The sequence below is a fragment of the Dicentrarchus labrax genome, unplaced genomic scaffold (assembly GCF_905237075.1).
Source record: "Dicentrarchus labrax unplaced genomic scaffold, dlabrax2021, whole genome shotgun sequence".
NCBI classification, from domain to species: Eukaryota; Metazoa; Chordata; class Actinopteri; family Moronidae; genus Dicentrarchus; species Dicentrarchus labrax.
Genome location: NW_026136723.1, coordinates 5,765,716 through 5,781,451, shown reverse-complemented (window position 1 = coordinate 5,781,451; position 15,736 = coordinate 5,765,716). Strand labels below are relative to the sequence as shown.

General features: G+C 39.6%; 1 protein-coding gene across 2 annotated transcripts in view; it reads left to right on the top strand.

The window, feature by feature from the left end:
- Positions 1-4,569: 4,569 nt before the first annotated feature.
- The window catches only part of LOC127358032 (septin-7), a 33,705-nt gene continuing 22,538 nt past the window's right edge, over positions 4,570-15,736 (top strand). For both annotated transcript variants that reach the window (XM_051390883.1, XM_051390882.1), the window contains exons 1-2: positions 4,570-4,783; positions 12,914-13,020. In XM_051390883.1, the coding sequence (XP_051246843.1) occupies positions 4,585-4,783; positions 12,914-13,020 (306 nt within the window). In that variant the 5' untranslated portion in view covers positions 4,570-4,584. The remainder of the gene's footprint in view (positions 4,784-12,913; positions 13,021-15,736) is intronic.

Here is a 15,736-nt window from a genome sequence, read left to right as displayed (position 1 = left end):
ATCAATCTTCAAGATCTAAAACTAACATGTGTTCCTCTTTCAGGTACTACTTTTCACTGACATATATGTATAGTCCACTCTTGTTTTAGTGTCATGTGGTATGTCAGTCTGGTTCTGGGTGACAGCACCCACTCTGGTGGGCTGATCCAGCTGATCGGTCTCAGTGGATTGTCTAAAGGTTCGCTGCTCTTTAATGCAAAGCCCACGTTTCCTTCTCCAATGACCGTAGACTATTTCGGCCGCAGCATCTGAATGGGCAGCTGTTGCCATAGTCAAAATCTCCAGTTGATTTGAACAATTTTGGCCTAGCCCTTTTAAAAATCAAATCCAAGCAGACATCATTCGATGATGTTAGCAATGAGCTACCGGCTGCTGCATCTACATATGCAGCTGTTGCCATATTTGTTGTTTCATTTTGAATTACTGCCCTTTGGCATATTGTTAGCTTTGTCCCTGGTTACACCCGCTATGCCTGCCACACAGTGCGGACAATTAGCCACAGCTAGTCCTACTCGTTTAGCTACCAGAACAGTGGCATTTGTCACATCTTTTCATGTAATGAAACTGGACTGCATATTTATACTTAAGAATTCTCATTAAACAGGAACCCAATCAACATGTTTCAAGATGCAAAACTGCTTTCCGAATTGTCATTGGAAACAGTTTGGAAAAGGGCAGGCCCTTTCAAAAGTCACTCAGCAGGTGATTGTATGAACCATCTGTCTATCACCGTCTATCACAGGTGAATTTCAACTAATCAGATCAATTAGTCAGTCGGAAGAAGAACAAAAACATGTCTTCTGTGGAGAAAAGCCTTCTGTGCCGTTCTTTGCTCTTCTTTCAGTTAAGAAATACTCTGCAGTTCTGATGAGACTGATGCTTGCAGCATCTACGCTAACCTCTTTAGAAGCCCTATTGTTGTTCTAACAACCCTGAAAGTTCCTTCTCACACACATCACACGCTCCCAGTAGTAGAACCACTGTGATTCGGACACAAGCGCGTAGCCTGGCAAGATGGATTTTTTTGTGATCTCGTGAGTCTGGCTGCCTAGAAAGCTTAGAGGACTAATCAGCCTGTATAAAGCCATACTAAATAACCCTGATGATGACATTGGGGGTTATTTTAGCTCAGGCTTGGAGACTATAGATTGAAAACAATGAAATACCTCTTTAACATATTGTGTTAAAATGGAATAAAATGTAAAAGCAGCTGAGATAAAACTGGACATTTTGTAGAGATATGCTGTTAACCCTCCATTTCTTTGAAACTAATCTAATTGCGGACTTAATTCAGATGCAGTGTGAACAGAGCCAAGTCATATCAACAGAGAAGTTTGGAAGAATAACAGTGTGGGATGATGCATGAAATGTCTGAGCTCTCCTAAGGTCGTGGGAAGGGGTTTGTCCGTCAGCATTGCTATCCTATCTGCTGCTGAATTCATACTCAGTGCTCAGAGTTCTGCCTCCGGGCTAGTTGGACCACCTTGTAACCCCAGCTTCCTGGAGGCTCACCACATTGTTTCCGGCAGTTGAGCAAACAGCAGAGTAGTGAACCATGCATTTTTCTGTCTGTTGCTGTCGCATTACTTTCCTGCAGTGATTTCATTTGTCAGTGACAGTGGCCTGGAGCTTTAGCTGAAGACACAGATGTTGGCTCCCTTTTTAGAGAATGGAACTTGTTCCACCTTTTGACAATGCTATCTTAATTATTTAATGAATACTACCTTCCTTTGATTTCCACCTCTCAATATGTATATATAATACTGTTTCATTGACTCTGTGAGCGCAACATAACACCACAAACGAGACACCATTTCTGTGATGATGGTGTAGAACCAAATAGTAAGACAACTTGTCTGCCGGAACCTGAAGTTGATGCACAAACATAAATTCAGCGTGCTATTTTTCTAAAGTAACTTGTTTTGCATGTGTGGTTCCAGTTTTGGCTGAGAAACTGCAACCTAGCTCATTGTACGTGACATCTTTCTTGTAGATAAAAGCACAAACCCACAAAGTGTCACAAATATAGCAGCGCAGTTGTGGTTGATGCTTTTTGTGTAGCATATGTGAAAGTACAGTGTTGCACGCCATTTTCAATGCAATGTAGGCCAGAGATTTTGACTAAAAATGTCCTGTCAATAGAGATGTTAAGGGATACATGTTAGGAGGTTATTTTTGTAGCCGTTTGCACATTGTTCCAGGCTGAATGTTCGACTCCTCTGCTGTTCGTCAACTGTCTCTAACACAGGAAGCAGTCAGAAGAGGGCCTGTGGATGTAAGCCAGTAGGCTGGGAGTCTGTCAGAAATGTGTGTGTATGTAGTTCCAGTGAGAGCAGTAGGATGAGTGTAGGATGCATCGTCTTAAGCACTCAGATTAACTGGTGACAGCTCCTATAAACACACGGGAAATAACTGCTTGATGATACTGTACAGTGGCTCTACTGTAGGTCTAACTTTGTTGACCCATGGCACTGGCTGCAGTAATGTGATGTGCTGCTAACACTTTAATATTGTTCACTGAAGCCGTTCTTCAAATCAGACTCTTGTCATGTGGAGTATTTGTCAGGGTTTGCTGCACAATTAATCAAAATATAAATCAATGTGTGACAAACAACATTATAATAAAGCACTTTAGATCTGAAGTTTATAAAAATTGTCACTGCAGTGTATGAGCTGATATTGTTGTTTATAATTTTTTTTTTTTTTTTTTTTTTTTTTTTTTTTTTTTTTTTTTTTTTTTTTTTTTTTTTTTTTTTTTTTTTTTTTTTTTTTTTTTTTTTTTTTAAAAAAAAAAAGTTTTTAAAGATTTTTAACATTAATTTTTTTTTTTTTTTTTTTTTTAAATTTAATTTAATTTAGAATATATTTAGATTTTTGTTTTTTTTTTTTTTTTTTTTTTTTTTTTTTTTTTTTTTTTTTTTTTTTTTTTTTTTTCCTTCCTTTTTGCTTTTTTTTTGTGTTTTTTTTTATTTTTTTTTTTTTTTTTTTTTTTTTTTTTTTTTTTTTTAAAAAATTAATTTTGGTTTTAAAAAAAAAAATGAATTGTTTTTTTTTATATTTTTTTTATTGTGTTGTTTTTTTTTAATTGTTTTTTATTTTAAATTTTTTTTTTTTTTCCTCTCCCCCCCCTTTTTTTTTATTTTTTTTTTTTTTTTTTTTTTTTTTTTTTTTTTTTATTTTATTTTAATTAAAAAAAATAAAAAAAAAAAAAATATATATTTTTTTTTTATTTTTTTTTTTTCCTTTTTTTTTTTTCTTCTTTTAAAAATTAAAAATTTTAAATATAAATAAAATTTAAATTTTTTTTTTTTTTTTTTGTTTTTTTTTTATTTTTTTTTTTTTTTGTTTTTTTAAAAATATTTCAAAAAATTTGGGAAAAAAATTTTATAAATTTTTTTTTTTTTTTTCCTTCCGTGAGGGGAAGGGGAGGGGGAGGGGGTTTTTTTTATTTTAATAAAATTAATTTTTTTTTTTTTAAAAAAATAAATTAATATTTTTTTTTTTTTTTTTTCCTTTTTTTTTTTTTTTTTTTTTTTTAAAATTAATATTTTTTTTTTTTTTTTTTTTTTTTTTTTTTTTTTTTTTCCCCTTTTTTTGGGGTGGGGGGGACTCGATGAGATCAATATGTCCTGTCTTTATGCATATTGGTCAAGTTGTTTTCTGCCAGCAGATGAGTAGAGCTTAAAGAGAATTCCTGTGTCATTTAAAGTGTCCTTTCACTCATTTCTTTCTCTGGTTCTTTTTCTCTGGTTTTGTTCCCGCCTCATGGACCTGCCTCCTTTGACCGCTGCCTTCCCATGTCAACTTTTTGTCATCTTGACAACATGTCTGCGCTCCAATCCAGCTGTAAGTACTCTGCTCATTCCTCATCTGCCTGCAGGGCCTCTGGGTAATATAGATTGTAGTAAAAATGCCTCATATAAAATTCACTTTTCACCCAATGCTCATAAATGCTTTTTGATTTATTTTAAGTGATTTATTTGGTTCTAGACAATCCTATAGCCTAAAAAAAGTCAGCTGCTTGTGCAGTGTACCCTTTAAAGTAATAATACTTTGAATGTAAGCCTTTAAAATTATTTAAAGGATGCAGTTTTTACACAAACACTCACATGACCCACTGATAAGACTTGATGCACATTGTTATAAATCTGTATGTGAAAGTTCACTCTAGACTTTGGGAACAGCAGTTTCACAAGAACAATCTAATCTCAAGGTCCACTTACTAACTTTTTCCTGAGCTTTCAACCACATCTCACAGTCATCTGTAGTAGCTGGAACAACTGTCAGACTGGGCAAATTCCATCCATGTAGACCGTAAGGTGCAGGTGAAAGTGCTGAAAAACATAGCAATTGCACCTTGACTATTTTATATTTTTCTTTTGATTACAAATTTGTATGCCCCTGCTAGATAATAACTGGCCATTTTCACTGTGCATCCACTCACAATGACACTAGTTCTGTCTTTGCATAACTATACATCAGAAATCAGCTCTTTATGCAGGTACAGTGTGTTTATTTTGTTTTTGTGGCACCATAGTGGTATTCCGTTGTCTTGAAAGTGTTATCTGAGATCTGATCTTGCAAATGTTACAATCTTCTGCCACAATCTGTTCTCATTCTCCAGTACAGTCTTATGGCCACTGGTGGAAAGTATCAGCTCTGTTTATTTTTGGTCCACAGCTACAGAAGAACTTGGAGGGCTACGTGGGATTTGCAAATCTTCCAAACCAAGTCTACAGAAAATCTGTGAAGAGAGGTTTTGAGTTCACACTCATGGTTGTGGGTGAGTAATTCTCTTTTAGCACCTTTTCTTCCATCCTTGCAGTCAGTCTGTGACACAATCAGGCACTCATGTGAGGATAACAAACAGTGAGAGGGTCACGGTCTCTCAATCTGTTGGCTTATTCATGTGTTAAGGTCTTAAAAGATGTTGATACATCTACATACAGTAAACCCATGCCTGTGTTAGAACTTGCAGCTCCTACTGTACATGAGTCGAGCGGGATTGAGTTTCACAGAGACTTCATGGCTGAAAGCGCTAGCAGCTGGCTGCCCAAACGCATTAGAGATAGTTTTAGTTGAAGAGGATAAGTTGCACGTAAAACAAGACTCCGGGAAACCATATTTAAAACAAATGTTTGCCATTCAGCAGTACAGGCAGCCCGCTCCTGCCGCGTGTGTGTGTTTGCGATTGTGTGTGTCTCTTGGATTGTGTGGTGGGGAGGAGGCTTCCTGTCATTCCATTCATGCAGCCAGAGTCAAAGCCCGAGCAGCTGATTCGAAGGGAGGCGCACCCACAGGACCCTTCCTTTCTCTGCTCAATGTTGCCCAGAGGTACCTGAGCAGGAAGCTTCTCTTAATGCCTACATTATGTCACATCCTGTCCTCCTGGGTTCACGTCTTTCAGTACCTACCTGCCTCCATGGCTAAAGAGCCCGTCTCCATGGCAGTCAGATCACCCTCCTCCCTTCTGGCTTCGTTCATGTAGTCACGCCCTGGAGTTTCCCCCCACTGTGCTCTCAGGAAAAAGGCTGTTATGTGGCAATTTTGTGTGCAGCATGTAATTAGAGTAGCAGGGTAATTGGCAAAGTCAAGTGCTTGTCACGCTGGAGTAGATGAAGTGTCGGATAGTGTGTGCTTTTCCTCAGTTTTTAGGGGATGATGGTAGTATTGTTAAACCACTGGGGACACGCCGCTTATGGTATTTATGGGATATGTTATTTTCTACAGGCATATTTCATAAAGAGACAGTTGTGAAGTATGAAATATTTCTGTTACAAACAGGTTACTTGTTTCCAGTGTATTTTAGTGCTTACTTTATTAGACATTACAGCATTTTATTATAAATGGAGTCGAAACTAGGATCCTCAGGAAAGTATGAATACTCAGGAAATTAAGTCAACATTTTTGGTGTCTTTATTATGTGCATATACCTCATACGCAACTAGTACACACCCAGTGGCCACCCATCATTGAGTTTGTTTGGTCTGCATTGTGGCATGCAGGATACAAAGTACAAGGGTCTAACGAAGTGAATCTGTAAATGGGTACACACTGAAATTAAGAAATAATACACAGATACAAACACACAAAAATACTAACAGCTAGACTTGCAGTCACCAGGTGTCATTTTCAAGGCAAGGATCACTGACCCGGAGTGGTCACAAAGCCATGGGTATCTCTGAATACAATTTATTAAAATAGTTTCTTAAAAACTTCAGAATATCAAAAGGATGTATGAAAATGGTACATTTCCTTCAAAGAGTGCCGAACAATTTAGGAGCTCAGTTCACCACAGTGAAAGAGGTTAGCACATCAATAGATCTAATGAATGGTGATGCATTTCCTACCTGCCAATAATGCTTAAACAACAGGAATCAAATGTCAGAGCCTTAGAGGGACCCTGTTTATAAGCTAGTATATTTCTTTTAAATGTATGTGGCTTTAACTAGGGCTGACCCGAGTGCTTCGAAGCTTGCCATGGTAATCAACATCCAAATCAGTATTTCAAAGTTTCATTATTTATTTTTTAAAACCACTATGATTTTTGCAGAAATAGAGAGAGCTGTTATCTGGTAATATGTTAAAAGTAAGGCTGTCGAGGTGAAGGAATTTCCCCTTCGGTAATATAGGGTGGCTCAACAGTGCGGTATGTGATTTTTGTGAGGGGTACAATGACACAATGTTTAACGTCGGTCCCTGCTTGTACTAATCACCTGCACCCGCCCTTCTCCAGTCCTCCCGCCTCCTGGGTCTGTGACCCTGTTAACTGATGACTTTCAACTGAATAAACTCGTCAGTTAGTTCACATGTCCAGTTGAAAGTCGCTAGTTAACAGGGTCACTCATTAAACTGAAACACTGGCAAGCTGTGGGACACACAGCTGTGGCTAATTGGGATAATTAGCGGCCCAGGCGTTTTGTTTCCAGTCGGGAGTTTTTCCAGAGCGAGTTAGGCGATGTGACTTTCTCCTGTGTGTTACTGTACTCCTGGGCTGTGAATTAAGGGCATAACATAGCACTGTGTTTCAACGCTTCTGCTGTGTGGAGCATGCAACCTCGCTGCTCTGGGTTGTGAAAAACAAATACTGAACATGATGAGTTGTGGTGGGGCTAGCCATCCCAATACGGTTGGCTTCTCAATAGCATGATATTTCATCATTGCGCTTACCACAACAGCCCTAGTCAAATGACACAGTATACTTTAAGGTAGACCTTAGGTAGGTTTGATCCTTTATACGGTTATCTCCTCAGTAGCATGATATCCCCCCCCTAAATTTAAAATCCCAAAATTTTTTTTTTTTTTAACTTTTTAAAACATTTTCCTTAAACTTAAAGGGGGGGTACAAAATAGGGTAGCTATTGTTAGTGAACAAGTGAAAGTGGGCCAAAGCCATTTGTTGGTCAAAGTCAATATTTGGTAGTGATTTGCACATTGCCAGGAGCTGACCTTGGTGTTGGCCACTGCAGGCGAAGCTCAGTGTGTTTGGTCCTGCTTCATAGAGAGTGAATGAGCTCAGTTGTCCCTTTTTGGAAAGAATGCCCTCACATAAACAAGAGGGGCTTTTAGGAGAAGGAGACGAAATCTGACACATGCCGAAATTGCTGGCTTTGCCAACAGATATATTTACAACACTTTTGTCATGCTCTAGACTTGTTAAACTTTTACTGTCTCCAGCCCCTTTTGAAGGGAAAGTCCCATTCATAAACACAGAGTGGTGGAGAGAAGATGACTGCCTTCAAACGATAATGCTCAACACACAGAATTTCCCTTTCACAAACGAACAGACCTGCACATTATTGGCCCCGTGTCTTGGAAACCCTGTCAAATGAATTAACCTTAGGCGGGCTCCCTCTCACAAGCCAAAACTTTTCCTGCATCCCCTCCACCAGCCTCTTGTATGCAGTGGGAAGTGCCTTTTGAATAAACCCCCATGGTTTACACAGCTGCTGGAAATTTCCTTTAAAGGAAGTGTGCTGGCTGCTGAGTGAGCCGGCGGGCCTCGACTTGGCAGGCTGGGCTCAGTAAGAGTGGTCCGCAGTGCCCGGCTGTAATGACGGTGAGGGCCTTCTTTATATATCCTGGCTCAATTAAGCAGGAGAAGATGATTTTAATGAAACTTTAATAGCTAGGACCATTCATCCATCCATTCAGCCCGTTGGTCAGCAGTATATTTTTGCGCAAACGACCTATAACAGCCCTTTGCTGTGTCCTTACGCCATTTGCAGAAAATAAGCTTTACTTTTTTCTTTTAAGTTCCTAATTGTAAAGACATCTGATCAACGGAGGAGCCTCTGATTCAAACCCCATGTTGAAAGTCGATCAGACTGTACACAGAACAACACAGGATAACAGCACAACAGCCTACAAAGTTTTTCAAAGGTAGTCTTGTCTCTAAACTACCTTAGTGGAAAACCCATCTGTAATGGAAATGGGAAGAAGGCTGATGGAAAAGGAGAGCAGAGCAGCACAGGGCATGCCCTGTTTCTTCACCTTTGTTTTTCCCGCCACTGGAATCTCTCAGTATGGCGCTGAATGGCGAACTGCTCCTGAACCAGAGCAGACTGTGGCACGGCTGCCTCTAGTGCCGTCCAGCAGTGCCGTTGCCACTCTGCTGACGGTGCTCTTTTTAAACAAAAAAAGAAAAAGCACTACATCTGAATCAGAAATACGTACATGAGTATACTTATATTATAAAAATAAGAAATAACAATTTGAAAGGGAATGTTAAAAGTGAAAGGTAAAATGTAAGACTGGGTTGTTTATATAAGTTTAGTAAGGGTGGTTGCTCTGTGGGTGCACTTCCTGTGCCCCCTCCCTTCCCCCAAATATTCCAAGCATTAGTCTAAACTGGAGACAAATATTTAGTCCCATGCTGGGCTCGAACCATGTACATGGCAGTATACATGGTTCAGTGCATTAATCTGCAGTAAACCTACAAATGTATTCATTTGTAGCACAACACACTTTTTAATTTTTTTTGGTGGACAATTATTGCCAACAAACAGAAACAAAAAAGACAAGACAAAAACAATAAAAACAAAACAAAAAGGAGGCAGGAAACCAGAAAGGCAGATATTTGGTTACAATAATGTGGTATGTATTGGCATGGCAAAATTTACATAGTTACTGTACAACACCATCATACTCTTTGTTAATTCTCATTTTTACAGGTCAGTCTTCCCAGCATCTTTTCACAAGCAACAATTTGTATCATTTGTTCCTTGCGAAGTTTTAGTGTAGGAGTTTGGGGCTCTTTCAGCATCTTCAGCTGAGCACATGTTATTAATCCAGTTAGTAATATTCTACTATGAAATGTATTCAACTGTGGTACTATAGTTTTGTCTCCAAGGAGATCATGGTGATCTGGGAATTTCACATTCTAACCATTCTGTATTCCAGAACATTCCTCAATAAGGGAAAAACCATGGGGTTTTCCCATAAATCATACATGTATCTACTGGGTTCTGTTTTACACACACTGTCTTTAAAGAAAATGTATAATTGAATTGTACTGTTTTGGCTCTAAAAATAGACCAATTCATTTATCACCTAAATTCACAAGTATCCTCAGTTTGAGAAATGATGCAGAAATAGAGAGCAACATGTACAGCTCGAGCAACTTAGATCAAACTACTGGCTGCCATTTTCTCTTCTACAGCATTTTGCCGCTCACTCACTCCGATTGCTCAGTATTGTAAACCAGTTCTGGTTGCATATTGCATAGTGTATATACTTCATTTATAGTCTTATATTTTCTATTCTGTAATATTTTATTTTGTGATATCTTCTGTACTCTTTCTTTTGCACTACATTGCCCTATGCTGCTGTGTCAGTTTTGAATTTCTCCTAAGGGGGATCAATAAAGGAACATCTTATTTTAAGTTGTGGGTAAAAGGTCAAACTTTACTTTACCCAACTTGGCAGGGGTGTTGAATATTTTGCAGTTAGTCAACGCCAATTATCTCCTGTTCACATTTATGTATAATGGTTCAGCCCCCCCCCCCATCAAAACAAGTAGCCACAGCTCTGCCCAACCACGATCAGCATCTTCCCTCAACACACCACCATCATAGCTCTGAGTCTGGTTCTCTTGTAACCAGAGCTCCTTATCTCCCCTCTCCTCACACTGGGCCAAGACAAGCTGACATTTTTATCACATATTTCACCCACAGTTTGCACAAAACCGCAGCCTCCCCCTGGTACCCATCAGCCTTTAGTGCATAAGAGTTCTCCATTCCCTTTCAGCCTTGAAGAAATGTTTACAGTGGTCGTACATGTTTCATCACAGACCAGCTACAATCGCTGAAACATTTCTGTTGAGATTGCAAGATAAATGTGGCTCTGCCCTCTTAGGAAAATATTTATGACTCTCAGAGTGCGTTGAGTGAAGGATCCTTTTGTGTGATGTTTTCTTCATCTCGCCGTCCTCCTCCCTATTCAGATTGCGCTGAGTGGCCGAGTTGTTGGCAGCAGTGGCCCATGTTGGCCCTGGCCACTTGTAAAGGTCAGGAGCGGCTCTTTGGCTGCAGTGCCAGCCCGGCGTATGACTGCCTCTTTTCTCACACTGAAGCTTTTGTTCAGCAGCTCCTTGTTGCCTTCCACTCACCCCAATCTTAACAGGCACACTGCTGATGGTATTGGATTACCACAGTCCGTCCCTCCAGCTTCTTGCTGGAATGTTTGTTACTATTGCAGCTCCAAAACATTGCACTAAACGATGTGCTCTTCACAACTTTTCAGAGATAATGTTGACAAATTAAAATAGCTTGTTTTGTATGATGAAGAGTCCTCAACCCTCAAATTTACAGTGACATAAAACTGAGAAAAGCAGCTAATTATCCCATTTGCTGGCATTTTTCTTTGATAAATGACTAAAGAGCAAAGCTGTAAATTGATTGTCAGCGACATGGCCAACTATCCTACTACCTGATGCTAGCTAACTAACGCTAGGATCACTTCCAAAGCCAAGAGTTAATATATAATTAGTTACTACGTTAATATGTGGGGTTCAGGGCACGGCAGCTGTTTGTTCCCTCCTGTTCAAAGCCACTCAGGGCTGCTTGGCTCAGTATTGCTCTGTGCTCAACTCAGATTTCACCCTGCTCCACTAAACCTGCTCACCATTCACTCAAAAAAGAGGAAGAAAACCTGCCTTATATGTGAGCTTTATCTTAAACCCTGTTTTAACTGTACGGTAAAGTGGTATGTGTTTCGCCGGGGACAGCGAGCATATACGCTACCAGGCAGATCATCACAAGATGGTCCTTCATTGTTGCCAAAGATGCGACAGCCTACTTATCCATGAAAACATAATTCATGAAGTTATTATTAAGATCAGCTGTGCTTGGTTAGAAATGAGCAGAGGAGCAGACTCACTTGTTGGCCGGCGCAGAGAAATGCTCTTCCGAAATAAAACAGCCAGGTTCACGCTAGCACAGTAAGTGACAATGATTGTGGTGCATGGAAATGATCCTGGGGACACACACAGTGATGCCAGGGATTGGCATATGCATACTGGAGTGACACTGGAGTGGGATGGAACAGGAGATAAGGCAATGCTCCAGCTTTTAAAAAAAGTCTGCCCTCTATCTAAAATCCTTCTGCTCACGCTCTGCTCTGCTCTCATGCCCTGGTGGGGTTACAAGTGATATTAGAAAAAGCATTAAAAAAAAAAAGTTTTGAAACACCCTGTAGCTCTCCTGGTAGAACTGGTGCCCCATGTGCCAAGGCTGAGTCCTTGCTGCAGTAGCCATGGGTTCGAGTCCAACCTGTGGCCCTTTGCTGTCCTGAATTGAATGTATGGTAACCTGTAGTGCTGACAGCAAGCTCCATAAAGCATTTGCAGGGCTTCCTGTAGCAGAGGTTCCTATAGTGGAGGGAGGCAGCCAGCCTGAGCACCTCCACCAACATCAGAACACATCATTACATAAACACAAGTAGCTATACAAGAATGTTGACCAACTTAACAAAAACAATTAGGAATAGGTTAATAGTTCATGGATATATTTGTCATTATACAGAAGGGTTGCACAATGAATGCAGTTGTATCCCCTTCCTTGCTACACACACAGATAAGAATAAGCAAGCAACATTATGAATCTGGGCAGACATTGATACTTTATGGACATAGTTTGGTGGATTCTAACAAAGTATTGAGATTTGATACCCAGCCCTACCTAACTGAGCCACTATATGCTGTATTTTGTTGTTAAAAGGACAGGTTTAAATGTCTGTTGCCTTAATCAACACTGTTAAAAGCTGTGTTTAGCAGTCTCTTCTCTTCTTTGTATAGGATCTGGTGAGTATAATGTTATTGTAACGGATCGGAATGAGGAATAAGAAAATATGGTCTGCCAACCATCTAATTATTCCTGCATGAGAATATTGAGCCATGAGTTAAAGTGTCAGTTGTCTGATTGCTTTCTTTTGTGGCAGATTTCTTTGAGTGCAATGGAATGGAATCTGTGCTTTTGATTTCTGTTTCCACTCCTTTGTTAGAGTGAAAATTCATGATGACTGTGGCAGTTGAAAATCTTCCTTCCCCTCTCCTCCCTTTCCCATGATTCTCTGATTAGATTCCTGAAATGCAGACAGGAAAAGAATTTGGGAGGACAGAACTTCCACCCTGTCTGTCTCCTCCTTCGTCTCGTGTTAACGCTTGCCTGTTTTAAAAAAGAGGGTTAAAGGGAGCCATTTCCTGTGCTGAAAAAAAAGAAAGAAACTGAAACATGTAAAGAATGTCAACCAGCAAAAGACTATATTAGAAAAAGAGTTGATAAACATCTGGAGATTGTGTCATGTTGCGCCTCAGTCTGGCATGAAAAATAAGATTAGAAAACAAGTACAGCGTGAAATGCATCTCTTGAGTTTACTCCCACCCACTCACTCTGGCCCTGTCTTTGTCTTTCAGGAGAATCTGGGCTGGGGAAGTCGACGCTGATCAACTCACTCTTTCTGACAGACCTGTACTCCCCTGAATACCCGGGTCCTTCGCATAGAATTAAAAAAACTGTACAGGTAAATCATTTTTTTCCAGGAATAGTCCACACCTTTATTTCTCTTCAAGTGTCAGCGCTGTATTGTTCTTCTGTGTTCATTGTGGATTCACCCTTTGTGTTGGAATGACTCAGCCACAAATTGACTTTTAATCCCATAAAGGGCCGAAGGTTTGTCTTTTAATTGAAACATGACACTGACACTGGCCAGTTAGAGCGTCAGAGCCTGCAGCTGCTGTAACACAGGTGTGCCCTAACATTTTTTTTTCTCTCCACATTGCAGCCATCAACTAAATAGTTGCTGTGTGAGATCTTGTTTTGTGAGGCTGCTCCTCCTAGCTGTTGCCACCCCTGTGTTTGTGTTAGACAGTGAAACCGGTTCATCTGCTTTAACAAAGAGATAGTTTGTTTGCCAAAGGCAAAGATGTGTAATAATTTCGAACAGGGCAATGTAATTCTTACTTACTACAATTGTAACACTTCCCTTTTTTATATGTGGTGATGTAAATAAAGATTTATGTGTAGTCTTACACAAAATCTGCCCCAAACAGGAGTGCGATATTGCTGTGATTTTGTTTACACCATCTTGATCCACACTTGAAACTACGGATGTGAAACTTTTGATGATTTAATCTACATGGAATTCCTACAGCTAATCCTGTTACAGTGAAAAAGAATTTCACCTAGTGTATTAACCATTTAAAGGCCATGTTTATGTTTGAATATTTGGATGTGGTTTTAATTATTAAATAAAAAGAACCATGTAGAATAAGAACATTCTTAAATAAAACAGCTGGAAAAAAGCAGGATGAAATTACATTTCATAATCATGAGCTGAATTTAAATGTATTATGTATTGGATTATTTCATACTTTAATGGCTAAATTACACATTTTATATGATTTTTCATTTCATAAGTTTGATTATAAAGCTGGACCAGGTCTGGCTGTGTGGGTGCCCATGGCTACAGCAAAGCTATGCTAGGGAGGGCTGACAGCCCCCACAGAAGCTCTTTTATGTAGGCCTGAAGACAGATGAAATATACAAGAGAGGACATGAAAGTTTTGGAGAGTAAATAACTGCAGATAGATGTGATGTGAAGTGATGTGAAGAAGGCTACCTTATTGATTGATACTGTGTGAATGAATGAAGTTGTACCAGAGTGCATCGTGGGAATCAAAAAGCTGTAAGTAGCAGGTGAAAGTGTAAGAGTGGGTTTAGTTTTTCTTCAGTTTCATCAGTTTACTGTTGATTAATGTCAAACAGTATGCTGTGGTGCTGAAAGAGGGTGCCTGTGTATAGTATGTGCGTACAGTTGGAGTAAGGAGGTAAAGTGCATGTGTCATATGTAAACATCTTAGTGGAAAGGCCTGCCTGTGCCAGCTGTGACAGTAGAGAGTTTAGTCTAGCTGAGATGGCCACTGGCTGTGCTTGATTGGATACGAACATCTCTGTAAACACAGTATATTTACTCCTGTCTGCTCCACAAGGATTCAGTATAAACAGAAGGGAAAATATTGCCAAAAGAGGGGCCTGTCTTTGTTTTTGCATCTCTCATGGTTGTTTACATGGATGAATTTAAAATATAATCCAAAGATTTTCATTATATAAATGCATGCACATGAGTGGACACATTCCAGGCAATGCAGAGGACAACAGTCAACCATGTGTTTAGTGTTACTGTTTCAGATGATGTTGATTGATTGTTGACTTTTGAACTCATTTTGTGTCCAACCCCTTACAATGTTCAGTTAGAATGAAATAACCAAATATCCTGTAAATAATCTATGTTGTCCTAGAAATTTTTTATTATACTTCATCCACTCACTCAGATCATCTGCAATGTAGGATCTAGGATGATGTTACAGTTAGAGAAAAACTGTAGTAAACTGTAGTCAGTTTGCTAGAGACGGCAGCGAAAAAATGTGCTTTGGTGAGAAAAGCCAAGAGCGGCACAAAAGCAAGCTCAGGCAGATTGTCACATGAACACTGACCACCTATCTGTAATAAACCTGAGACAGTTCACAAAGGAGGTAGATTATATGTTTGTTCGATCCCCGGCTCCTCCTGTCACATGTCGGGGTATTGAGCAAGATACTGAACCCTGAATTGCTCCCGATGCTGTGCAGCGGTGTGTGAATGTGTGTGAAAGGGTGAATGTGGCACGTAGTGTAAAAGCGCTTTGAGTGGTCAGGAGGAGGACTCTACTTAACAGGTATCTGAGAGGCCTTTACTGACCCCATAAACATATTGGAAATCACTTTGAATGTTCCTAATGTAAAGATACACGGTTGGTCTCAGAGCTACAGCTGCCTTAATTTATCTGGCGCTGTGTTTCCTCTGTCTCAATGATAGTAGATCACCTCATTAAAGTGTGTACTGCACAGACCCCAAACAAACAGACGACTTCCTGTGGTGATGTACTGATAAAACAAGGCACGCGCCTCAGTATACAGTACACTGCCACTCCCCATTCCAAGACAAGAAACTTCCTCTTAATCATATGACGACAGGATGACACTCCAATGACTATTCCTTCACACAAGCCCTAGTTGGATCCATGTTGAAGCCATTACAGACCTCCTCTGAAGGATTTGTCACCCCTGTGTGATGTGCTGGTTAAGAATCCATGAAAACCACGATGTGGTGCTAGAGATGAATTCTGTACCAGGTTTAACTTTGTCTATTGATTTGGTTGTAGTTACTTGTAGACTGCACCTAGCATCAAAAGCAGTGTG